Source organism: Odocoileus virginianus, chromosome 6 (genome assembly GCF_023699985.2).
Source record: "Odocoileus virginianus isolate 20LAN1187 ecotype Illinois chromosome 6, Ovbor_1.2, whole genome shotgun sequence".
NCBI classification, from domain to species: domain Eukaryota; kingdom Metazoa; phylum Chordata; class Mammalia; order Artiodactyla; family Cervidae; genus Odocoileus; species Odocoileus virginianus.
This window is the reverse complement of record NC_069679.1, coordinates 26,161,260-26,186,901: the sequence shown is the minus strand read 5'-3', so window position 1 is coordinate 26,186,901 and position 25,642 is coordinate 26,161,260. Positions and strand designations below refer to the sequence as shown.

Sequence of the window (25,642 nt, the reverse complement as noted above, 5' to 3'; positions counted from 1 at the left end):
GCCAGTGAAATGAGGTCTTGCCACCCATCCCACCCCATGCCCTCTTCCCCACAGCACTGTCCCAGCAGGGCTGATCTTGCACCCCTCTGGTACAAGCTGTTCCGTGCCTCTGTTTGTTAGAGACCCCTTCTCAACCTCATTTCTCCCCCAGAAAGCCTTCCTTGACCTCCCCTCGACCTGGGTCAAAAGCCCTTTCTACACTGAGTGCCCTGTTCCCATCATGACACATTTCAGGCTGAATGGTCACCGTTCAGAGGTATTTGAGGCGCAGGATCTCTTCTCTGTTGTATCTCCAGTATCTAAATTGGTGCATGGCGTGTAGCAGCACCTTAGTAAATACTTGCTGAATGAATGACTTGAAGTATGTGAGACCACGTGCAGCAGGCAAGCGACCTTCCCCACCCCCACCCCCATTCATATAGAGCAGGCTCTGATGTGAGCACCCAGACTGGCTGGCTGGCTCTGCCCTGCCACAAGAGGCAGCTGCTCAGGGTTCCCTGCCTCCCGTCACCTCCTCCTGTTGTGCTGTCCTGACTGAGCTCCCAGAAGAACCTGGCTAGACTCCACACTTATCCCATCAATGACCAAGACACGAGGCTGCCAACACATGGGCACTCTCCCCAGGCACAACGGCTGCCCAGCTTGGCCGGAGCTGACCCTGCTGGGGACACTGAGACCAAACCAGGGCACCAGCCTTAACAAGAGTGGCGGCAACACCCACCACACAGCATCCCAGGGTAAACAGAGGCTCAGAGGCGGAATGGTTTCCTGGAGGTCACTGAGCAAGTGAGGAAAAGGCCAGGTTACAGCCAGGCTCTTCTGCTGCAAAAGCCTTATCTGGCCCCTGCACCCATTCTGCAGGTCCAGGAGTAAAGGGTAAATCCACTGAGGGGCCATTCCCAGTTGAGGAGCCCAGGGCCAGGCTGAGATCTTGGGGTCTGGGACTTGCACTTGGTGGGGGGGTGGGGGGTGGGGGGAGGGCTGGGGGAGGGCAGAGTAGCCAGAGGCAGGCAGATGGCAAACAAACAGCAGGCGAGGGGGTGCCCAGCCACTGCTCCCTTTTGGACTTGAGTCCTGGCAGGTAGGTCAGGGTGATGGGGAAGGCACAGCCCACACCAAGGCCCAAGAGGAGAATGAGCTCCTGGACCTCAGAACTCAAAGGGCCACCAGGTTCTCCAGGCCTGCACTGTCTCACAAGTTGTCATCACCTTGCCCTTTAAGCCCTTTTAACCCACGTGGCTCCTTCAGCAGGAAGCCAGAGGTCTAGCCTCACTGTTAAGAGGCAGCAGCTGACCCTGCAACTGGAGGGAGACCTGATGTGAACTCCACACCCGTCCACCTCTTCAGAGCAGCTAGGGGGAGACGCAGGCTACCAGGCCACTGGCAAGGACTACTCACAGGGCTGCCAAGTGCAGTGGCCCAGGCAGAATCTGCATGCCTTGGGGGGCATTCTTCATGTGCACTAAGAACCCCACAGTTCTGCCTGCTCAGCAGTCCCTCTCTGGGAGAAACATGGGGGCTGAAGAGGGAGCCCTTCTCCCTCTAATGGGTCTTTTGGGGCCGCACCCCCTCACTCTCCCAAACCCCCACCTGAAGAAAGAATCATATTCCAGCACAGCACAGATAATGAGGTCAGTTTATGGATTACAGTATGGGACAGACTGGGAGGGGGCCACGGCCTACCTACAGTGATAAGCTTCCCAGGAACAGACCAACAGACAGAAGTAGCCCAGACAGACAGACAGAGGAACAGGGAAACAAAGCCAAATGGGGAAGAGGTCTTGGCTCAGCCTCAGCAGCTGTGTCTGGGCTCCAGAGCCAGCCTGCCCTGGGGACCTAGAGGATGAACAGGCTGCAGGGCTTAAGATCCTATAGGGCTCCCTCTCCTCACTCCTTTCTATACTTTCACCAGCAGGCTGGGACCCTTGGCAGGTGGTGTTTCTGGGGCTGGGGAATGGCTGGTCTGGAGGGGGTGGGCAGACGGTCAAGGCTCTTGGAGGCTCCCTGGGAAGATGGAGGCCTGGGTAGTATGGGGACAGTAGCAGCACTGGGGGGATTCCAGCCAGGCACCAGGCACCTGGGGTGGGGCACTGCTCAGCAGCTCCCCTGTACCTAGGGCAGGCCCCCCATCCTGCCCACCACACCAACATGGTGCAATAAATAAAGTTTCAAGTAGTAAGTTGGTGTCAGGCAGGAGATCTGGGGGCTGGCAGACAGGCAGGGACTTAAGAGAAGCCCCTATCGGCCCACCGAGTCCTCTCGGTGAGCTCCAACCGTATTAAGTCTGTCTGTGTGCACTGGAGTGGGGACCTGGCCCCTGTGTCCATGTAGGCACCCCCTGCAGGAGCTCAGCCCCTCAGACCAGTGCCAACGCCTGCTCAGTGGGACAGAAGCAGGGCAGCATGGTGCCTACAGCGTCCACAATGGCGGCCAGGTGCTCGTCCTGAGCCTGGGGCCCACAGAGCTGCATGAAGTCCGCCAGGCGCAGCAAGTATTCAAGGTTGTGCCCGGAGAAGCCTCGGCAGGCCAAGATCTGTGTAGCGATGGCCTCCTCGGGGGCAGGACCCAGGTAGCCAGGGTTCTGCGGGGTGGCCACATAGGCCAATGCCTTGAGTGGTTGGTCAGGGGTATCTTGAGGGTAGAAGGTGACCTCCTTGGTATCGTAGCCGCCGAGCACCGCCTCCCGCACATTTAGGTACTTCAGGGCCTCGCTCACCTGCTCGCCTTGCACCTGGTATGCCACACCCCAAGTGCAGCCCTGGGAGAAAATACGGGCACCGGAATCAGTCACGAAGCTCCTTCTGATCCCACCCAGGACTGTGCTCCATAAGGGAAGTGGGCAGACTGCGGATGAGCCCTCTAGCAGCAATACAGCAAACCCTCAACCTCCCTTAATCAGGGTTGGGAAGGCTGACTAGCCCCAGGGAGAACAAAAATGTGGCTCAGAGTTTGGTCTGAGAAACAATGGCATCACCTGTAAGCTTGTTAGGAAAGCGTTTCAGGCCACTCTAAATCTTATATTAAAATCTATGTTTTAACAAGATCCTCAGGTGATTCTTGTGGGAAGCACTTATCCAGACTCAACCCTCCCCTCAGCCAGAGGGGTATCTATCTAATCTAGCCTGCGGCCAAGGGTCCATGAGCTCTGCCCGTCTGCACCCCTCCATGCTGGGTCTCTTTCTTGACTCTGGCACTTACCTCACGATCCTCAAGGAGGGTCACCACACGACCAGGCTAGGGAGGGAAGAGAGATTTTGAAAAAGAAAACAAGTTAGAAATGAGTTTGGCCATCACTGGTAGAGAAAACCCTTAGTAACCCTTCTATCTCAGGCCTCAGATAGCCCCACTCTCGGGGAGCTGGGGCGGTGGGGGGGGGGGGGGCGGCAGTGGAAGGAGCGATGCATGGATGTAAGAGAAGTAGACATATGGCAGTGAACCAGATTGGTCATCAGAAATATTCATCAACAAGATGCTCCACAGGATCAGACTCTAGCCATCACACAGTGACCCACTAGGCACACAAATTTAAGCCACAACGTCCTGCAAGGTTCTCCCATTTCCCCCATCAGGACAGAGTCACTGTCAGCCCAGATAGGCCCGGATACTCCAGAGCACCAGCGCAGCGCCCACTATCCTGCCCCAATCCCCGTCATTTCACCCGGACAGGGTCGGATGCTCACCATCTTGTCACTGCCGCGATGGAAGGTGTCTCCCTGCCAGAAGCGGCGGCTGTAGCCGCGCACGAAGCCCACACGGCTGTCGCTGTAGGCGAAGTCGGGCCTCCACACCAGGGAGCCGTACCCAAAAATCCACAACGCTTGGGGGTCGTCGTCCTCGGAGAGGGGTAGTGAGGAGGGCGGAGAGGCGCGAGGGGACTTCTGGGCTGCAGGCTCCTGTTTCATGGTGCCGGGCACAGGGACGGGCCCGGGCGGCCTCCGGGGCTGGTCTCCGGCGCGGGCACGGAAGGACCGACCGACGCGCACACCTGGCCTGGCACCGCTTGGTCGCTCCAGCTGCGCGGCCCTGTCCGAGGCGCTCTTTAAACCCTCCGGCCGGGAAGCCCCACCTCTCGCAGCCAGCTTTCGCGTTTATTGGGGCGGGGCAAATTCCCTTTTGACCAATCACCTTCGGAGTTTCCTGTCCGGTTAACCGCGCCGCCCTCTGAGTGGGTAACTACGTGGCCTGCCCCGGGCCCAGCGCGCCCGCTGATTGGTTCGACTCCACCTCTGTAGCAAACCTGGCAGGAGTGATGCAACGGCGGAGGACGTTTTCCCAGCTCAGGCATGCAGCAAGGGCACTTCAGATTGCGTCAGGCGGCCGTCAGTGGGCACGGACGCGGGGACTGGTCGTCTCCCCGTCAGCCCCTTTATGCCTTGGCACCTTCAAGAACCGTGGTGGGCGGGTCCCGGGAGGATGCCTCTCAAGCACTCCTGCCAGTGCACCTGGCCGAGTCACTGCCACCCCAGGCAGCACGGACTCATTACCAGGATCAGTGCAGGACACGTCCAGAACGAGAGCTCTGGGCGGTGTAAACGCGCATCCCTGGGGCTTCGCCTGGGAGCACGTACTCTGGAGAAGCTATCGGAGGCATCTCCGCATTCCGCATAAGTGCCTCATGCTATTGGCACGCGTGAGCAAATGAAGAAACTGAGTCACGGGGCTGACAAGGGGTTCTGCAGAAGCTGCAAGACTGAGTCAGACCCGGCGGCCAGGGCTTGCAGGCATCACATGGGGGCTACGCCCCAGGCCAGGTGTGAGGCGCTCCAAGCCCAAAATAAAGTCTGGGAAAAGCCGGTCAGAGCGCTTGGAACGGCTTTCTGGTGGTGGTGGCCAGACCTGCGGAGAGAAGCCATAAAGCCAGCAAAGCCAGGCCAATCCTACCCCAAGGCGATGGGTTTAGTTTTGTTCGGACAGGATATTTTGGCAACAATGGTTGGGTTAATCTTAGGCACGGAGGTTCTGAAAGTGGAAGGCAAGGAGGGCCCAGGTGAGGTCCCCAGAGGACCGTAAGCAGCTACCAGCCTTCGCCCTTGGCTACTGGCTATTGACCCAGGAAATGTCTGCAGGCCGCCTGGGGTTGGCCCCCTAAGCAGCGGCCAGGGTCAAAGGGAAACAGAGGCAGCAGAAGGCCAGCATTTGGCAGAACTGGCTCCAAAGGACTGCTGCTGAGGTCGGGGAACTACTAATGAGGGGCAGGGTGACTCCTCTGGCAGGGAAAGGGGGCAAAGCAATTAGATGGTTAAACTAAAAATGATCTGCACACAGAAGGTGCCAAAAGATAAAATCTCTGGTAGGAATGCACTGTGGTGTGTATAGTATGAAGCTAGATCTTTAAAAACAAAATAAGTTATACATTAATATTAGTAAAAGAAATAATATGGAATAATATATTTAAACTGTAAGCGGAGACTGTCACCAGAGGAGGATTTTCATATTAAATGTAAATATGGAAAAGTTTGGATTTTCTTCAAGGAACATGAATTACGTTTCCAAATGGGGAAAAAAAATACAGACGAATGGCTGTCTCTGGTTTTTCCTTTCTCCTTCCCTCCATTCCCCGTGTGCATCCTCCCCTCTTCGCTTCTCCTCTCTATCCTGTCCTCTTTGGTCCATATGAGCACCTTATTTGCTGCTTAGGGAAAATATCCCCTCTCCATCTATCTCCTTTGGTAGTGGGGTGGAAGGTGAAAATCTGATACTAATACATTGCTGAAAGTATCTAAATTAATACCAACAACCCTTTGAAAGCAGCTTCATGATACAATCCAGAATCATAAAATAGCCTGCCCTTTGACCCATTACTTCAACTCCAGGAAATTATTAAAAATATGGGGGAAAGCCATATTCCTCAAGGTTTTTCAATGCATAGTTTCTTATTATACAAAAGCAAAAGAAGTAAAGCTACTTAAATATCCAAAAATAGCTAAATGTTCGAGTAAATTATGGTCAATCCACAGGTGGAGAAACGCACACACAGAAAAAAAATGACTTAAAATCCTGCAATAGATGATTAGTTACATAAATTTGATATAGACATGAAATTGAATCTGTGCAGTCATTGGGAACAATTATGTATGACTACACTTATGTAATTAAGTGAAAAGCAGGTTATTAAATAACCTAAAATAACTTTCTTAACTTAAAAAGTCTAAATGTGTTCATTTCCACAGAAAAAAATCTAGAAGAACATAAAAATGCTGTGGTCATCTCTTAGTAGTAGGACTACTGAAATTTGCACTTCCTTTTTTATACCAATTCAGATTGGGAATTTCTCAAGAGAACATAAATTACTTATGTTTAGAAAAACAAGTTTAAAATAGGAAAACAATGTAGTAAAAATTCTTATGATTGCATAGTAAGGCAAAAATAGGAACTATTACATGCACTATAATTAAAACTATTAAAACAACAAAAACAAGATTCATGAGGAAAAAGATGGGGACACCATATACTAATGTTGGATGGATTGGAGTATTAAGAGTATAGGTGATTTTTTTCCTCTATTTTGCAAGGCTTATGAAATGTAACTTTTAACAATATAAAATTAGTTTTAAAGAGTAGTTAATGGTTCTCTGTTGGCTAAGTAGTTAATGGTTCTCTGATATAGCATATCAGAATCACCTGGGCAATATCTTCATGATGCCCACTCTCCTCAACTCTCCATGACTTCCTCCTAAAAGCCCCAGGCTTTAATAACTCCTTTGAAGAGTTCATCAGTGACCAGCTCTTGCTCCAAGCAGTTAGCCACTCCCTCCTCCGTGCTCCCAGACCCCTTACCTCAGTTCTGTCCCTTCCACTTCATGCTTATAACAGAAGCATGTATCGAGTGCTTATCCTGAGCTAGGCAGTTTGCTAAGTGATTTTGCTCTGCTGCTTTGTGAGGTAAATATCATTTCACAGGTGAGCAGTCTGGAACATAGGAAAGTTAGGTAACCTGTTACAGTGACGCAGCAGCAAGTCGTATAGCCTGGAGCCCAAGGCAGGCTGTCCAACCCCAGAGCCTCCTTGTTAATGAGCTTTTGACATCCTGCCTCCTAAGAACTTGAGAGCTCCCAGAGAGCAGATGTCATTTCTGAAGGCCCAGGAAAACCAACACAGTCCTGGCACATGGAAAGTTCTCTGCAAAGGTAGGCAGAAAAAGTGAAGCTCTTGGAAAAGGCCAGGGAACCCTGGAGTTCAGAGAAGGAAGAATCCTGTGAGACACAGGTTTAACTTTGACCCTCTCAAAATAGTGTGTAAAAGGGTTAGTCACTCAGTCATCTGATTCTTGCGACCCTATGGACTGTAGCCTGCTAGGCTGCTTTGTCCATGGAATTTTCCAGGCAAGAATACTGGAGTGGGTTGCCATTTCAAAATAGGAACCCCCACAAAATTTGGCCCAGAGGTCTTGACCACCTTCCCAGGAAATTGTCTGACCTGTTTCTAGTCCTTGCTTATCCTTGCCAACATCTGTCTTTTTCCCTCCCAGTGGGACACTCCCAGGCAGTAAACCACCCACCTCATCCAGTTCCTCTCCAACACTGGCAGCAACCATCCCATCTTTTCTCCTAAAATCCCCTCAGGGTGGGGCTACAGACGTCATACCCACAGAGATACCAGCTCACAACAGCTGATGAGAGAGGATTGCCTCCACCTTGCAGAGTCGCACATGATTGGCACATGATGCATACATGGTGGCTTCCTTCTCTGAACCTTTTCCAAATTAATCCTTCCTTATTGTTCCTTCAAGCGGTCACTTCTAATTTCCTTCTCCTCATTCCAGTCACTGTAATCAACTCCTGGTGTTAGTGGGCACCATTATCTGAAACAAGGGAAGGCTGTATCTTAGGAGCCCGGGGACTGTGTGAATTTATTATGCTAAATGGAGAAGTTGCTTTATGAAGCTGCTCATCCCAGAGGAATGAAAAATCTTCCCATACATGAGCTCTAATACTAGCTTGTCCAGATTTGAACCTAGTTCCACCATTTACCATCTGTGTGACCATAGCACTATATGCTATGAAATTAGAAAACACTTGCTCCTTGGAAGAAAAGTTATGACCAACTTAGACTGCATATTAAAAAGCAGAGCCATTACTTTGCCAACAAAGGTCCATCTAGTCAAAGCTATGGTTTTTCCAGTAGTTATGTATGGATGTGAGAGTTGGACTATAAAGAAAGCTGAATGCTGAAGAATTGATGCTTTTGAACTGTGGTGTTGGAGAAGACTCTTGAGGGTCCTTTGGACAGCTAGGAGATACAACCAGTCCATCCTAAAGGAAATCAGTCCTGACATTCATTGGAAGGACTGATGCTGAAGCTGAAACTCCAATACTTTGGCCACCTGATGTGAAGAACTGACTCATTTGAAAAGATCCTGATGCTGGGAAGGATTGAAGATGGGAGAAGGGGATGACAGAGGATGAGATTGTTGGATGACATCACCAACTCAATGAACATGAGTTTGAGTAAACTCTGGGAATTGGTGATGGACAGGGAGGCCTGGCATGCTGCAGTCCACAGGGTCACAAAGAGTCGGACGACTGAGTGACTGAACTGAACTGAACTAATATATCTATTTCACATCTTCTTAAACTAGTCATCTGTTGATCAGCAATTGGATTGTTTCCATGTCTTGGCTACTGTATATAGTGCTACTGTTTATATGGCGGTGCATGTATCCTTTCACAAGAGAGTTTTTGTTTTTTCCAGATATATGCCCGGGAATGGGATGGCTGGATCATATGGTAGCTCTATTTTTAGTTTCGTAAGGAATCTCCATATTGTTTTCCATAGTGCCTGCACCAATTTACTTCCCCATCAATAGTGTAAAAGTGTTCCTTAAAAAAAAAAAGTATTCCTTTTACTCCACACCGTCTCCAGGCTTTATTATTTATAGACTTTTTTTTTAATAGACTTTTTGATGATGGCCATTCTGACCAGTGTGAGGTGATACCTCATTGTAGTTTTGCTTTGCATTTCTCTAACAATTAGTGATGTTGAGCATCTTCTCGTGTGCTGGTTTGCCGGAAGCCAGCACACAAGATCCCACCCATGATAAGGTCATGAGGAGAGGCCTGACAAGCAAGGCAGATCAGGACTTCAGGGCTTTCGAAAAGCTGCCCCAGCGCCCACCTTAAAGATGATCTCTGTCTTTCTGATGCTTGCTACATTAGACCACTCCCTAATTTCTGTGACACGGGTAGAAGGCCTTCCCTGATTTCTCTCCAAACAGAATCAACCTAGAACTTTAATTAATATGTCCGCCTGACGGTGGTATCCTATAAGATTATCCAGGATGAAAGGAGTGTTTCCATTTAGACCCCTTTGCTGGCATTCTAGCCTGCTTGGCAAATGCGTACTAATGCACATGACTGCTCACAACACCTTAATCATGAACAGCATAAAGAACCTGATCATGCTAAAGGCCCTAATAGGCACAGAGCCCCTCGGGGGGTGAGGAAGCCCTATTAGAGAACACAAAAATATTATTCTAAAAGTGGTTAAAGATTTAGAAAAATAAGAGTTTAGAATTGTTCATCTTAACCAAGAATGCTAAACAGGGGCTGCCTCACCAGAGCTGCAGAGTCTTTGTGTGGTAAACCTTTTAGATAAATTTAACTGATAACTTCTGCAAAAGGACTGACCTTTGTGTTCATTAAAGAACAGATTACGGAAAACAGCTTTGCTTTCACCTAGGTCACAAAATGTCAATATGCCCCAAGGCCAGAAGATAACGTACAAGACTCTCACAAAGAAGTTGCAGGAAACACCCTGGTTTCGTGAAGGATAAGCTGATGTAATATTAAACTATCTTCCCCTTAAAAATGTACTAACATAGAATATAAAAGCTACGGTAAAAAAATAAAGATTTGCCAGACTTTACTACACCCCTCCAGTCTGGTCTCTATCTCTCTCTCCCCTTTTCTTGCCGTCGCCGTTCATCCTGAGGGTACCCCTGGATCCTGCTGAGGCTGGACCCCAGCACTGGTTGGCCATTTGTATATCTTCTTTGGAGAAAGGTCTATTTAGATCTTCTGCCCTTTTATTGATTTGAGTTCTCTTTTCATTTCATTGATGTTTTCCTTTGCTATGCAAAAGCTTTTAAGTCTGCTTAGGACCCATTTATTTAAGTTTGCTTTTATTTCTTTTAGCCTTGGGAAAATATTGCTATGATTTATGTCCAAAATGTTTTGCCTATGTTCTCTTCTAGGAGTTTTATGATGTCATGTTTTGTATTTAAGACTTTAAACCATTTAGAGGTTATTCTTGTGTCTGCTGTGAGGGAGCGTTCTAATTTCCTTGGTTGTTGTTGTCCAGCATTCCCAACACCACTCCCTGAAGAGACTGTCTTTTCTCCATTGTATATTTTTGCCTCTTTTGTCATACATTAATTAATTGTAGGTATATGGGTTTATTTCTGACCTCTCTTGTCTGTTCCATTGATCTTCATGTCTGTTTTTGTGCCAGTTCTAAGCTGTTTTGATTACTGTAGCTTTGTAGTATTTTCTGAAGCCTGGGAGGGTTATGCATCCAGCTGTGTTCTTTTTCCTTGGGATTTCTTTAGCAGTTGCTTTGTGGTTCCATATAAATTTTAGGATTATTTGTTCTAGTTCTGTGAAAAATATCATGGGTATTTTGATTAGGATTGCATTAAACTGTAGATTGCTCTAAGTAGTATGGCCATTTTAACAATATTAATTTTTCCAATCCAATCACATGGGATATCTTTCCATTTCTTTGAACCATCTTTAATTTCCTTTATCAATGTTTTAAAGTTTTCAGCATTTAGGTCTTTCACTTCCTTGATTAAGTTTATTCCTAGGTATTTCTTTTGGACACAATTTTACACAAGAGTTTGTTTTTTTGCTTTCTCTTTCTGATATTTCATTGTTAGTGTAAAGAAATCCAAGCATGCTATTAACAGAATAGTTTCTTGAGCAAAGAGGGAGATTTTCTTTGTGTGCTTGGGGGAAGTGGGGTGATGCTTAAATAAATGAATGAATAAATAAATTAAATAATCCACATTCTACTAGGGGCTATTATCTCCTGCAGACCTATGAGAGATAAATGTATCCTCAGGTCCTTGACCCATGTGATCCCACCAACTCTCAGGCAGAAGAATGGGAAGGAGGAGCTGAAACTCTTGATACAGTCCACCTCAGAAGAGGGAGAGAAGTGGAGAAGGCAGCTGCTCTGCTGGTTATACCAACTGAATCCAAAGCCAAGGGGAGCAAGGCCACTTGGTCCCCTGCCCAAAAAATCAGGGACTATAAGGGGTCACTCATGCCCTGGCAGAGGGATGCATGGGTAAGTGGGAAAGTCTGGCTCCCTGCCCATTTCTAGTTGCCAAGGAGGGGGCAAGAAAGGTGTAGTTTGTGGTGGCAGGAAGTGGTTGGCTCAGGGCTGAGGAGAACAATAGTGGGGACCACTTCAGTGGAGTCACAGAGCTGCAAAGAGGGGAGACTATGGGGTCTGAGGCAAACATTAGATCCCACAGAAATGCTGGGGTGTGGTGGCACCAGGCTTTAGAAGTGAACCTGGAAAAGGAGCCCTACGCAAAATGGGCCTGACTGTGGGGACAGACTCTGAGAGCCAAGGAAGTAAAGCTTTAAATGACAGCACCTGGGACAATAACCTGAGGGGCCTACTGCAAAGGGGCAGGAGATCCCAGAACATTTTAGTTCTCTTTTATCAGAGAGCTAGAAGAGGAAGCACTGAGGGAAGGGAGTCACTGATGGAAGTGAAACTGAACATCCTAGAGTAGTAGGAAGGGCCTAGCCTGAATATCTGCCTCTGCGGGAAAGGGAAAGCAATCCTAGGACAGGTCAAGGGCACACACCTGTCTGCTAACTGCCAGGGCCTGCTTTGCCTCCAGCATGAGTCAGGAGGAGGGATCACTGGAGACAGTTCGCCCTGCCTGGCAGGGTTTTGGCTCTGCCCTGCAGGGGGTGCCATGACACAGGACAGCCATGGGCCCAGGGCCGCCGACCTGTTGCTAAATCCAGCCTCCTGAGATGCTAGTTACCCTGTCTCTGACTGCAGCTGCAGTTGGCTTTTTTTGGACCCTGCATCATGGCCTGAGAGGGTCTTTGGGGATGAAGGGAACATGCTGAGCCCACTCTTGGCCATGATACTAGCAAGTGCAGGGCTAAAAGCCACTTGTGGTGGATCTCCAAGGGGAACGGAACTCTAGAGGACTTGGGGTCCTGCCGTCACTTCCCGAAGCCCAGATCTCTCTTCCGTTACTCCCCACATCAGAGGTTGACCTAGACTAGTGATGCTCCTTAAAAACAGGGACACAAAGAGAAGAAATGGTGGAGGCAACCTGGCATCTCAGCTGCCTCCCTGGTCCAGGGCTACTGTTGGGACTATCCAACCAGATCCCAAGCTCCTCTCTAGCACCTCTCCCCCATCCTGTGGACTCGGATGGTGAAAACTCCCAAAGTGGTTTGCTGGCATAAATTTAAAAAAGATTAACCTACTTGGGGTGGCTGGGGAGGGGGGATGGACTTGTTGCTCACAAATATTTTCATACACTAACTCATTTCAGCCTCATAGTAATGTACACAGGGTATTGCGATTCTCTGAGAGGTTAAAGATAATTAACTAGACACCTAGCTTCCTAGGTACAGACCATGTTTTATTGCCAATGCCTGGCATATAAAAGGTACTCAATTAGTGTGGAAGGAATGAAGAAATGCATGGATTGTCCCAGGTCACCTGGCAATGACAGGTGGTCCGGGAAGGAGCTTCAGCCTCCCAGCTCAAACCTGGGGTCCTTTCTGGCCGGTCCCCGTTTCCTTCCACGCAAGATGCGGGCAGGAGTGGCCCAGAGGACCGTGAAGTGGGGAGGGCGCTGGTTGCGAGAACAACGCAGTTTGGGGATGGGCTCGCTTCTCAGGCACAGTTGAAGCATAGTTAGGGGAAAGCATCGCACTGAGCTTTCTCCAGTCTACTCTCTCTGCTTAGGGGGCCGAGGCCTGGTGGGAGCTCTACGCGACAAAAACGACCCTGAACTCGCGTCAGGCTGCCCCCTCCTCCGGCTCGTCGTGGTGACCTCCAGGGCAGAGAAGGGCTGACCCCGAGCCTTGCGAAGCGACCGCGGTCCCGGTCCAGGTGCGGCCGTGCGGCCGCTCAGCGCCCCCTGCTGCCGGGCAACGGGGCCCAGGCAGTCCCGCCCGATGGCCCGCCGGCGACACCGGCTTCCCGCGGCCGCGGCCCGACGCGGGCTCCCCGGCCGGGGGCGGGATTCGGGGCTGCAGGAGGCGGAGCCGAGCGGGCGGGGAGTCTCCGAGAAACTCGCGGCCTTCGGCGGCTTCCCGGCCCGGGAAGTGAGCCGGGGTCGGGAGGCCGCAAACAGGAAGTCGGGCTGTAACAAAGAGCTCGAGGAGGGCGGGGGGCGCGGAGCTACGGGACCTCCGGGGCGCCCGGGGCTGCGGCAGGTGGAGGGCTGACCCGGGCCAGCGCGCCGCACCTGCCTCTTCCGCCGCTGCTCGGGGCTCCAGGCCGGCCGGGATCCAGCAGTGCCGTGCGCCCTGGGCGCGAGGGAGGGCGCGACCGCTTGGGGAAGGCCACTGGGACCTCCCAGGCGCATCCTCTCCCCGGGAAGGGACACTCACAGTTCCCCGAGTGAATCACTTCCATCCCTTCCCGGAATGCAGCGGGCCACTTGGGGCGGAGGGCTGGGTCGTCATCCTGCGGACCCGCGGGGAGAGAGTGGCAGGGAGGAGGACCCTCGTGGGTCCTCGTAAGAAGTGGAGCAGCCGCACAACCTGAGTTGTCTAGTGGCCTCATCTAGCCCTGGACGGGGCGGGGGAGGGGGAGAATGGGGTGGTGAGGTAAGAACCACTGTCCTTTTTTTCTATCCCCTGACCAATCTGGCTCTGAGGCAGGAGAGGGAACCCTAGCTGAACCACCCTTCTTCACAGCCTCTCCCTACCTCACCTCCCACCGGTGATATCCAGGTGGTTACCAGCCAGTAGGCCCTGGAAAAGCCACTGTCCTCAGAACTGGAAGTCACCGTGGGTTAGGCCTTCCTTTAGACGGGGCACTGCCTCCAGGCTAAGGAACTGCTATGCTCTGAATTCTCTTGTGAAATGCCAGTGCAGATTAAGCATGGGTGTTTTGATAAGCCATGAAGAACACTTCACAGTGAGTCCACAGCTATCATTTGGCTTTGTGTCTGCCAAGCCTGGGGCTTCTCGTGTACACATGAACACTCCATCAGGAAAAACTTGGGTACCTTACCTATGAGAAGGGGCCAAACCCTCAGGGAGTGACCTGGACATCCCAGAGAAAGAACGGCTTCCACTGTGGCCTGTTCACACCCTAAGTGCCTGGTGCACGTCAGTAGAGGTGGAACCTGGCACAAGCTATTGGGTGAAGCTGCCCAGGCCAAGTGCATGAAGAGATCCTCTCTTTCCCCAGAAAGCTGGCTCGGTATCAGATCGGGTGAGTGGGTTTGACCAGCCAGCTCCCCTTCAGGACTCTCTTCTCTGAGTACCTGGCAGCCCGTGCATCCCAGCACAACACCGTGGTGTGGACGTGCAGGCCCGCGGGTGTCCTACCTGTCCCCCACATGGGAGCCTCGTCATCTCGCCTTCGTGTCCCAGCCCAGTTTCCCCCGCCCCCCAGGGCCCGGGAGCTGCTTTCCTGTTTCATTTTGGGCAGGAAGAGTGAGGTCGTGTTGTTCTTCCCCCTGCTGCCGGCTCGGGCTGTGGGAACGGTTCCCTGAATGCTTTCCTGTTTGATACCCTGTGTGTGCAGTGAGGGGAACAGAGAGAAGTGGTGAGGTGTGGAACGTGTGCACTTGGGTGAGTGTGGACGAGCCTCGCTCTCTTGCTCCCTTGTATCAGGCATAAGTACCCAGATTAGGGGTGAGTATGCTATGTGTGTCAGGGAGGAGGACAAGGGAAGCAAGAAGCGCTGCATGTACTTGGTCTCCACTGGGAGCATCTGCTGGGTCTATTTTGCTTTACTGGACAGCCTGAGAGCTAGGAGCATCTGCTCAGCTTTTTGTTGGTGGCTCATTTTTCATCACTTGCTCTCCAGGGATATGTTTGTGGCTGTAGAGAGAAGACTGTGGCACTCTAGGGACCATCTTGAGCCTTAGAGGAAGCTAGCCATGAAGTCGAGACTGGAAACTCCGTCAAAAAAAATAGTGCCTCAGCCAGAGAAACCTGGACTCAGGGAAGCCTCCCTCCTCTTCCTCATCCCCTCTCTACAGTCTTCAGTAAACTCTAGAAGCTCTGGGCAGAACAGGCGCAGTGTGCCAGCTCTCTTGCCCAGCTGCAAGGAGGACAGACCCAAGGCAAATCCCCTGGCACAAAGACCAGTGCCTGGCCAAGGCTTAAAAAAGAGCAGAGTGCCAGTCCATCTAAAACTCTGCAGCAGCAGGAAGAAGGGCCCAGACATTATCGTGGTTCAGAGACCTGGTGCTCTGACAAGAGACTCCTTCTGAAGAGAGGAAGACTGACTGGATTGTCTCCTTCCCATGAATTCCTGTATCTCCCAGGCTGACTAGGGTGTCCATAAGCCTTTTCAGACTAAGAGAGAAAAGAGCGGTAGAATCAGGTCAGGGGGCATATCCTCCAAGGAATGGTGGGAGCAAGAGGGGGCTGCAGCCAACCTCAAGCCGTCATGCAGAGAAGGCTGGCCCAGGCTGGGGACTAGATGGGTGAAGCCAAGTTCCCCAAAGACTAGAAGAGGACAAGGGCCCGGAGCACAGCAGGCCAATCCCAAGTGCATGCACAGGTCCTGGGAGTTCTGCGGGGGAGGTGGGGGGAAGCCAGCAGAAACATGAGAAGGGGAGTCAGAAGGATTCCCACTCTGTCATCACAAAGACAGGACCCAAGAAGTAATAAACTCCTGTACACATTTGTTCCATATTATAAATACACATTATATACAAAATAATGTTATAAAATGTAGAAAGGTCAGTGCTTCTGATTCTTAAATTATTGAAATACTAGACTCCAAAATAAACTACAAAAAAAAATAAAAACTCATATTATTGATTTCTGAAGATCGGCTTCAAGGGTAGTCTGGGGGCAGTAGTGGGTGTGGGCAGAGCCCAGGCTCAAGGCCGTTGGAATGGGCTTCAAGGAGGGAAGGATCTGGGTGTCCACAGCACCCAATTTCTCCCTCACCAGAATTTCCATCATCTCTGCCCGGAGCTCCCCAGTTAGGCCTGGTGCCCCTGGCTGGGAAGAGGGGCAGGCCCTCCCCCATCTGCTCACAGGAGCCTGAGGCATCCAGGGCCAGAGGCTGTGGAAGGCAGGGAAGGCTTACCAATATCCTTACCCAGAGAGCCCGGGCCAGGGAGAGGATGGGGTAGTGTCAGGAGCAAGGCCCACATGCAGTCATTAGAAGCATGGGGCAGAAAGTGCTCCTCCTCTCCACTCCGGGAGCTCACCTCACCTGCAGGGACACTCCTGCCAAGAGCTGCACCAGGTGGCTTCCCGGCTGGCGGATGGCCCTGCCCTTACTGGCCTCCTTTCTCCTCTCTGATTTGGACCCAGCTGTCGCCATGGAGCCCAGGCCAAGGCACTTTTGGAAACACAGATGCCAGTGGAAGCCAGAGCATCTCCAGGCCCCACGGGACCACTGCCCCTCCCTCTGGAAAATAGACTGGAGCCCCAAGGAGCCCTCTGAAGGCCACTGCTGGCAGGGCGGGTCCAAGTGGCACCTCTCCTCTCCTCTGTTCCCCTGGCTGGTGCGGCTGCCAATCTGATGCCAGACAGACACCCAAAGATGTGGAAGGGTACTGCATCTCTTGGCAGGTTCACAGTCTGTCCAGTTCATGCCATTCCCTCTTCCTCCTGAGAGCAGCACGTTGCATATTTAAAATGTCCCATCCAGGATGCAATGTAAACAATGCAGAAGGAAGGTCCAGCTGCTGGGGTGGAGCTGGGATGTCCTGGGGAGGCTCCTGCCTTATACCTGGGGGGCATGTGGAAAGTGAGAAAATGGGTTACCCTGGGGTACCAGCACCCTTTCCACGGCTGCCCTGGGCCTCCCTGGGAGAAGCCATTGAGGCAGGTGGGGTGAAGGGGAGGTGGGGCAGCCCTCCTGGTCTTGCGGCCCAACACATACCCATGCCTGGAAGTCTGTGCCCATGACGGGGTCAGTGAAGGAAGCCAGTGAGTAGGGGCAGGAGGGGCCCAAGGCAACCACCCTCACCCACCAGCAGCTGGGAAGCAGCTCCCAGGAGCTGGCCAGGTGCCACGGCCGCCCAGCCCAGCACTAACACAGCAGGAAGAGACTGGGCTGGCTCACCACCGCGGCTCCTGTTTCACACCCTCTGTGGCAACGAGGCCAGCAGAGATCCAAGGGCCACTGAACCAGGCCTGCCAAGGAGGGGTTCCGACCCACCCTTCAGGAGCAGCCCCTGGGGTCTAGAGTAACCAGGCCACTTTCTCATTCCCATAAGGCCCATGCTAGAAGGGAAGGCGGGCCCATCACTCACCTCTGTGGCAATGACACATTCATTCCTCTCTTCTGATATCAAACACACAGACTGGTACATGGAGTCCCTGGGGGAGCATATGGCTGATATCCGACACTCTGGCTTTTCACTGAGGGAACACAAGACAGGCCGGTGAGGGAGAGATGAGCAGAGGGCTGGAGGAGGTGGGGCGCTAAGCTGGACCCTGGAGAGCCAAAGGGAACTGGCCAAGGTGGCTCCGGGAGAAGACACAGGGATTGGGGATACCCAGTGCTAGACTGGTAGGCAGTTGGGAACAGGCCTTGAGACAGCCACAGAGGGTCTCAGGTCCTGAAAAGGCCAGTTTGCCACTGGAGGCAAGCCATGCTGGGGGGAAATTGGAGTCACAAGTGACATAGTGTGGACATTTGACATTTGTGAATGAATGAATGAGTGAATGGGAAGGAGGGATAAAAGGAGCCTGGAAGAAATCTTATTGGATTTGTAGCCTGTCAGCGGCAAGAGCCCCTGTTTGCTTAAAAGCAGTCAAGGGCCTGGGGCCAGCCTCCCACCTGTCCTGAGGGAGCCTAGGCAGGACCGTAGGTGTGTCCCTGGGAAGCCCCTGGGCCTCCAGGTGCTGCTTACCTGTGTATCCGCAGTGGCGCCTTCTCCCCTAAGCTCTTATCACTGTGGGAATACTTCCCGGGCAGGATCCCCCGCCCCAGGAGCCCTGGGGCCAGATTATAGTCCAATGTGTGGTTCTGCTGTTTGCCACAGTTGGACTTGTCCAGGCCACAGTCTACTTCCAGCTCCTTCTTCTGGTTTGTGTTCTTGAGCTGGGCGGTGGGGATCAGGTTGTCCTTCTGGAAGTCCGACAAGTTGTTCATGGTCTCCCTGCTGCCGCCGTCGGGCCGCCTGAGCCGCAGCTGCCGTACTGCCACTGCCACCATGCACAGTAACACGAGCACCACCACAAGCCCCACGCCCAGGGACACAGCCACCCAGGGGAAGCTGGGGGGCATGCTCATGGGGAACTCGCAGCGGCTGCCCACGAAGCCATAGGGGCAGTTGCAGACGAAGTTGTCAGGAGGGAGGCCCGTGTAGCACGTGGCCCCATTGAAGCAGGGTCCTGAGGCACAGGCTTCGGCAGGCATCCGCACCTCGCAGCGCCGGCCAGAGAAGCCGGACGGACAGGTGCACGCGAACCCATTCTCCAGGTCGTGGCACGTGCCACCGTGGACACAAGGGCTGCGGGCACAGTCGCTGATGTTGATCTCACAGTGGACGCCAGTGAATCCAGGACGGCAGCGGCACATGCGGTTCGGACCTCGGTTTAGGCACTGGCCCCCTATGGGTACACACAGGCCACAAGTCAGCCATCTCCAGGAAACCCACCTGCTCCCTGGAGCAGAGGGTGCCCCATCCCAGGAACCAGCTCCCAGCTCAGGTCCTCCTGCCTCCAGGACACAGCCACCATGTACAGATCCCGCTACAGAGTTCTTTGCATGAAGAGTCAGGAGACCCTGAGTTGAGGATGACCCTGGTCCTCTACGCCTCAGTGGGCTCATGTATAAAAACCACTGGCTGCTTACAGAGCTTTACAGTAGAATCAAGCAGATATGCTTCGGTTTGAATCTGAGCTGTTTCTCTCTAACTGAGGATCTGGCACCTGTTGCTTTATTTTATTTCTAAGCCTCATTTTCCTCATATGTTAAATTAGAGAAGAATGCTATAGTCTGTCTTTCGAAGGTTAGGTAAAATAATGCATGAAGGCACGAGCCCATGCCTGGTGTATAGTAAATGCTCAAGTAAATGTATTATCGTTTCACTTAAGCGTCACAACCACATGAAAGACAGAGGACGGGTAGTACATTTTCCCACTTGGTGATGAAGAAACTGTGGCTCCAGGGAGTTAACTAGTGACTAGTCAGAGAGCAGATTCCATCTCGGCCCTTCCGGTCCCTCTCCAGCTTTCTCCCCTGCACAGTCCTGTCTGCCTGTCTCCCAGATGGTCACCAGTAGACCAAGGAGACAAAGAACAAAGACAACATATTTGGTGCCCCCCAAAATGTTGAACATTCCAGACACCTTAAGGTTATGGGTTCCCCATAGCCATGGGGCAAGGTGAGGCCTCCAGGAGCCAGGTCCTCACCTGCTAGCCTCCTTCAAGGATGGACATGAGGCCTTCAAAGTCCCTTTCTCTAGCCAGGACTTCTTGGGGAGGGTCAGAGGCCACCCCAGCCAGGTCAGGACGTGGGAATAGGAATGGAAGCCAGGCAGTGTGCATACCGCTTCCCCTCCAATGGCCTGCACCCACTGCTAACCTGCTCTTCTTCCAAAGCCACCCAGATGATCAACCAAGCTCTTCAGCATCCAGAACAGATGCAGATCCATCTCAGCCTGCCCAAAATGACACACAAGGCTTCTCTTCTCCTCTTGTGACCCTCCCTCACCAGGAAGCTTTCTTGGCCCCGGGGCCGATCCATCAGGTTAGCAAGACAACAGGACGCACCATTGGCACATGGGTTGCTGGTACACCTGTCCACTTTCTTCTCACAGTTGGAGCCAGTGAAGTTGGGGGGGCATTCACAGGCATAGCTGGTCCCCTGGTTGCGCTCCCGACAGGAGCCCCCATTGAAGCACGGGGAGTCAGCACAACTCAAGGTGCTATGTTCGCAGTGCAGGCCATAGTAACCCGGGGGACACAGGCAGTGGTAGCCGTCCTCCTGGTCCTGGAATGAGAGCATAAAGGGGCCAAAGTCAAACCCTGGGGAGCAGGGATTCATGGCTCCCACCTGCCCATAGTGCCTGCACATTCACTGGCCGCCTGGGGTGGGGATGCCCGGGTACCACCTGGCCAGGGCTCTGCCTTTCTGAGCTGGCCTAGGCCTCACCTTACAGCTGCCTCCGTTGCGACAGGGGTTGCTATCACACTCGCTGAGCTCCAGCTCGCAGTCTACGCCAGTGTAGCCTGGGCGACAGGTGCAGGTATAGCTCCGCTGCCCGCTGTTGGAGCACGTGGCCCCATTCTTGCACGGGGAATGGTGGGTGCAGTAGTTGAGATCTGTGGAGACAGGAACCGACTGAGCAGAGCCAAAAAACGGTCTCCACCGCCAGGCTCCGTGGAGTGCAAGTTCACTGTCCATGGTTGGACCTGGCACTTCAACCCAGTCTTCCAGGTCCAAATACCCTTCTTCTTCTCTCAATGAAATCATGTATATAGAAGCATCTAGAACCACATCTGAGGAGGGCAATCAATCAAAATTGAAAAAACACAGTGGACACCTTCCTGCAGGTAAGCTCACAAACACATAAAGGTAAGGAAGAGGAGGGGACAGCAAGGCCACATGTTGAGGAGGAAGTCAGAAAAGGTTTCATGGAGGAGGGGCAGCTGAGGTAAGCCTGGAAGGAGGCTGCAATTTCAATAGGTGGAAAGAGTAGAGGGAAGGCCAGAGCCACGATAGGTGGTTACCAGGCATTTTTCAAAATCAGAATGTGTTACGGGGGTATTTTGAAATATAAGTCTTTGTTTTCTTATTCGGGGAGGACAGGGAGGGAGAACCAGACAGTGCAAATACAGGGACTGTAAGGGCTATGTTTGAATAAGACGAATATATGACTGTGTCACCTGGGAGCAAATGTGGGGAGAGGAAAGAGACATGGCAGGAACCAGGTGTGCGTGTGTGTGTGTGTGTTTGAGGGGAGTGGAGGGGGGACAGAGTGAGACACACACACATGCACAAAGAATACAGGGGCTGAATTCCAAGCCCCTTGTTGCCAGCAACTCAGGGCCCAGGCAAGTTCTTTCTATCCTGGCAAGCGTCCTGCCCACCCTACCCAGGCCTATGCTGGTGTCTCCATGGCAGCAGCCACCCCATTTGACCCTGAAAATGGGAGGAACGCGCTGCAGCTGGCTATGAGGATGAAGGAGAAAAGGCTCCCTCCCCCACCACTGGGGCTGGCAGACCCCCGTACAGCCAGAAGAGTCACCGGCCCCCTGAACGCCAGGAAGACTGTGGGCTCAGGCAGCTGCCTGGCAAGTGCTACTGGGGAGAACAAGGGAGGCTGTTTCTGCCCCACTGAGAAGGCGGTTAGATGTCACTCCGCCCAGAGGTCCCCCGCACCCACAGCCTCGGGGCAGCCCGTGGGCACACCCCACCAGACAGCTGTTTAGGGGAGAGCTGCTCAAACAGCCCTGGCAGGTAAGCAAACACTTAGGGGGTTAATAGGTAACTACAAGGTAGAAAGAGGAACTGAGCCCGGCACCCCTCTCTCTGGCCTTGTTGGAATTTATGAGGCCACCTTCAGGCTGCCAACTTGTCACCCTCCTGGCTTCTCCAGCCACCCTCTCTCCCTAGCACCTGAGGAAGAAGGACCCACCAGCTCATGTTAAGCCAGTTAAGATCCTTCCAAGTCCCAAACTCCTTGAAGGATAATGGGAAAGTTCAGCAGTCATCAAGTAGAAAGGTCCAGGTGACAGCTCTGGTTTCCACTCCCAGCCCATCCCCTCTCTCTGCCCTGACTCACCTTGGTCACAGAACAGGCCTCCCCAGCCCTCATCACAAGTGCATTGCCAGGGGGTGCTGCAGGTGCCATGGCGACAGCCATTGTGGGGGATGCATTCGTTGCACAGGCGGCCCTGCCAGCCCGGGCGGCAGCTGTAGAACAAAAGACAAGCTGGGGGTGAGGTGAGGGCCTGGCCAGGGGACGGCTCCCCCCCTCACAGCTTCCGGTCCCCTACTCACATGCACTCTGCAGGCTTGCTGCAGTAGCCGTTCTGTTCATGACAGCCAGAAAGACAGATAGCTGAGGAAAGAAAACAGGGCTGGGTGAGGGCGGGATGCCAATGACTCTGAAGTCCTACTCTCCCTCTCCTGCCCTGGGGGTGCCCCCAGCTCTCCTGGGCTCACTTCCCACTCCTGGCCTCCCAAGGGAGCCATGGATGACTTAAAGAGAAATAATGGCACAGGGAAGGAGAATCCAGTGCAATAACGGGGTCTTTGTGGACTTAGCATGATGGGGAGGAACGCTAAGAAGAGACAGGGCAGAGTCCAAGCCCGTCCTAAGCATCCCCAGCTGTTCCTGAGGCCCAGTTAGTGGACAGCCCAGACCGCTCTCCAAGGGAGGCAGACTGCAGACGACAAGATGCCACTGTGTTTGTTCCGGGGACCCCCCTCCAGGCAGGTGGGAGCTTGGCTGCTTACGCTGTTCGCAGTACTCCCCAGTCCAGCCGGGCAAGCAAGACAGGCTGCCATCTGGCTGACACACGTAGTGGCCGAAGTGGTCATTGCGCTTCTTGCATAGACGTGAGCAGCTGTCCCCATAGTAGTTGTCACTGCAGATGACCCGGTAAGAGTAGCGCAGCCTTGTGAGAGGGCTGGTCTGCTCATCCAGTAACCAGTTCTGGCCCACAGCTAGGGAGCCCTGGATGGCGATCTTGCTGATGAGCGCGTCTGGTGGCAAGGCCTCTGAAGGGGCAGAGGGCCGGGTCAAGGAAGGGCAGCCAGTCCCCAAGAGTGCCAGCAACTGCTGGATCAAACCAGTTGTCCAGATGACCCCCACCTGCCAGCAAGCACAGGCCAGAGGAACCCAGGGTCCCACTGCTTAGCTGCTCTGTATGTGCATGTGCAGAGGGCCTGATACCATTCAGAAAGGGGACAATAGAAGGATGTTAAGATATCCCAGTGTTCTGGAGGCAGATAGGCAGGGGAAAGAGGAAAAGAGGTCAAAATGAGGGGATAAAAGAAAAAAAAGAAAAGTTCTCCAGGCCTTTGAGGACCCCGGGAGCAAAGGGTCCTCTGGTGCCCATTCAGGGGTTCTGCCCTCAAAGATGGGTAATGCTTTTCTTTTTCCTTTTCAAAGTGAGAATTGTTGTGCTGCTGAAATATCCTTTTCCTCTGTGTCAGAACAACATCCCAAAGCCATTATTCCCTTTCCAAAGGAGCGGAATTCGCGAAAGGTGTAAAATACAGGAAGGGGCCCGTCAGCGGCGCTGGCAGCTTCGGCCTTTCTCACCGCCGTGCTCCCCGCGTTCCCACGCCAAAAATAACCCGCAGGAAACGCAATTGTGCTCAGAGTCCAGGCAGCGGGCGGAATCCGAGCGTCCAGCGCGGGGCGCAGCTCCCGGCCTAGCTGAGCGTCCTGCCCCCCACCCCCCACCCTGCACTTCCCCCGCCTATTACAGATTAACTCTTTCGGCGCTGCGCCGTGTCGCCCCCCTGTGGCCGCGAAGCGAGCTACTCACCTGGCCGCAGGTCATCTCCTGGTGCGTGCCAAGCTTCAATAATGAGTGAGAAGGTACCCTGGGAACAGAAAGGAGGGGGCGGGGGGAGACAGAGAGATGGCGAGATGAACAGGGGATGGTGGGGGTGCCTTTCGGCAGCCGGTTTAATTAATCTAATTGCAGGATACAGTTACAGCACCCGGGTCAACATAACGGGTCTGTGCTCAGCAGCGCTCGCGACCAGGGAAGGCGAGCGAATCCCGAGTAGGAGGAGAGTTGAAGGAAGGGATAATATACGGGAGAGTCTTTCGGAGGTGAGGAATAGCCGGGGTGGCAGGTGATGAAAATCGTACCCCAAGATCTAGGAGAAGATCGGACGTAGAACTGGGAAGAGATAGACTGGTGAGAGCCTACAGGAGGGTGAGGTCCCAGGAAAGAGTCGGAAAGGAGGATCAGAAAAGAGTGCCCCCCCCCCTTTTTTTGGAGGGAGTGAGGAAATCGAGAGAGAGGGTTTGTTCCTACGGAGCCCCCTTCTCTCGTGACCTCCCAATGCGCCCAACGCTGTACTCACCGGCCAGGTGAAATTGAAGGGTAGTTGGAGAGGGTTGCGTCCCCCGCCGCTACTGTCGTCTCCGACGGCGAAGGAGTTGGTGCCCAGCACAGGCGTGGAGACGCTGCCGAAGGTGCAGGGCCCGGGAGAGACGACCGCCTGGAAGTGCTTAAGGCAGACGCGGAAGAAGGTTCGGCAACCGGGTTCGCACGGCCGCCCGCTGGCTAGTACGCCGCGCTCGTTGGCAAACTCCTGCAGCTGCAACTGGAAGACTCCGGAGCCGGCCGCGGGCTATTGCACAGGGACCAAGAGAAGGAAGAAGGGGAGCGGTCAGCTCGGTGGACGCCCGGGGCTCAGGCCCCGGGCGCGGTGGGAGGGAGTGGTGGGGACGTTACCTGCTGCCAAAGTGCCACCAGCAGCAGTAGCGCCCAGCCCGAGGCGCGACAGGACGCGACTGCCATCCCCTGGGGCGTCGCTCTCTCCACTCGCGGGCTAGGAAGCTTTCCCGTGCGTCCCACCGCCGGAGGGGTCCCTGAAAAGCCAGGCTCCGCTCGGGGCTTTCCTTCCGCCTCTCCTTCGCGCTAACTGCGCTCCAACTGCCGCGGTAGGTAATCCAGGTGAGGGCGGCTGGGTGGCAGCCGCTCTGAGGACGTGTCCTCGGGTTAATCCTGGTGCTGTAAGCAGGCTAGTGTCCGGGTACGCGGCACTGAGGCGACTTGAGCTGCGGCTCTTGGCCTCGCGTTCACTGACCGCGCTCAGCGCCGCTACTGAAACCTGCGCTCTCCCGAGCTTTCCTTATATATATTGGCTCCTCTCTTCACCCGCCTGTCACTCAGACTCGTGGTCACTCTCCCCTCCCCTCGGGCCTCTAGCTGCTACAGTTCCAGCGCCGCCCGGAGGGGCCTCCGCCCCCGCCTTCCCCCCCTCCCCGCGAGCCAGTCAGGCACAGGTCCCCGCCCCTCTGGGCCGCTCTCACTCAGCTCCTGGGTCCCCCAGCTCAGAGCGTGCCGAGGTGACCAGTTCTCCGCGATTGCGGGGTTGCAGGAGGAGACACTGGCCTTGGGAGGACTAGGGGGAGGACCAAGGGGAATGGGGCGAAAGATGAGCTAATGGTTCCCGGATGGTAGTGGGGGCGGAGACACTGGGGAGTCCCCGTGGGCGGTGTGTACACGGCCGGCGTTAGTTACCTGCAGCCCTCGAGCAGGTAAAGGGAACTTAAGCTCAGAAAGCGAAACCAGCGCTGAAGGACTCGGATCTCCTTCACCCTCCCGGAGCTTCGGGAGCCCTGACGTCGTCGGCCCCCAACCTGTGAGCGTCCACCTGCCCGCGCACCCTACCACCACCCTGCGCAGCAGGGAAGACAGCGGACGCACTAACATCTCTGTGGCCAGTGCAGACTAGGCGAGGGGCCGAGCGTCCCAGGCTCGGGGGCTCGGTTCCTCCACCTGGTGGGCATCTCCCT

General features: G+C 53.6%; 2 protein-coding genes across 2 annotated transcripts; both read right to left on the bottom strand.

Moving 5' to 3' along the window:
• Positions 1 to 1,617: 1,617 nt before the first annotated feature.
• Positions 1,618 to 4,080, bottom strand: CHAC1 (ChaC glutathione specific gamma-glutamylcyclotransferase 1). The gene is made up of 3 exons (XM_020877568.2): positions 3,681 to 4,080; positions 3,199 to 3,234; positions 1,618 to 2,758 (listed from the first exon to the last, which is right to left on the bottom strand). Exons 1-3 carry the CDS (start codon positions 3,900 to 3,902, stop codon positions 2,357 to 2,359), a joined length of 660 nt encoding a protein of 219 aa, XP_020733227.2. The 5' UTR covers positions 3,903 to 4,080; the 3' UTR covers positions 1,618 to 2,356.
• Positions 4,081 to 15,839: 11,759 nt separating this feature from the next.
• Positions 15,840 to 25,038, bottom strand: DLL4 (delta like canonical Notch ligand 4). Its single transcript, XM_020877590.2, has 11 exons — positions 24,576 to 25,038; positions 24,202 to 24,471; positions 23,652 to 23,709; positions 22,612 to 22,875; positions 22,153 to 22,213; positions 21,935 to 22,065; positions 20,302 to 20,471; positions 19,920 to 20,139; positions 18,053 to 18,755; positions 17,450 to 17,558; positions 15,840 to 16,923 (listed from the first exon to the last, which is right to left on the bottom strand). Exons 1-11 carry the CDS (start codon positions 24,639 to 24,641, stop codon positions 16,918 to 16,920), a joined length of 2,058 nt encoding a protein of 685 aa, XP_020733249.1. The 5' UTR covers positions 24,642 to 25,038; the 3' UTR covers positions 15,840 to 16,917.
• Between the last annotated feature and the right edge of the window lie 604 nt (positions 25,039 to 25,642).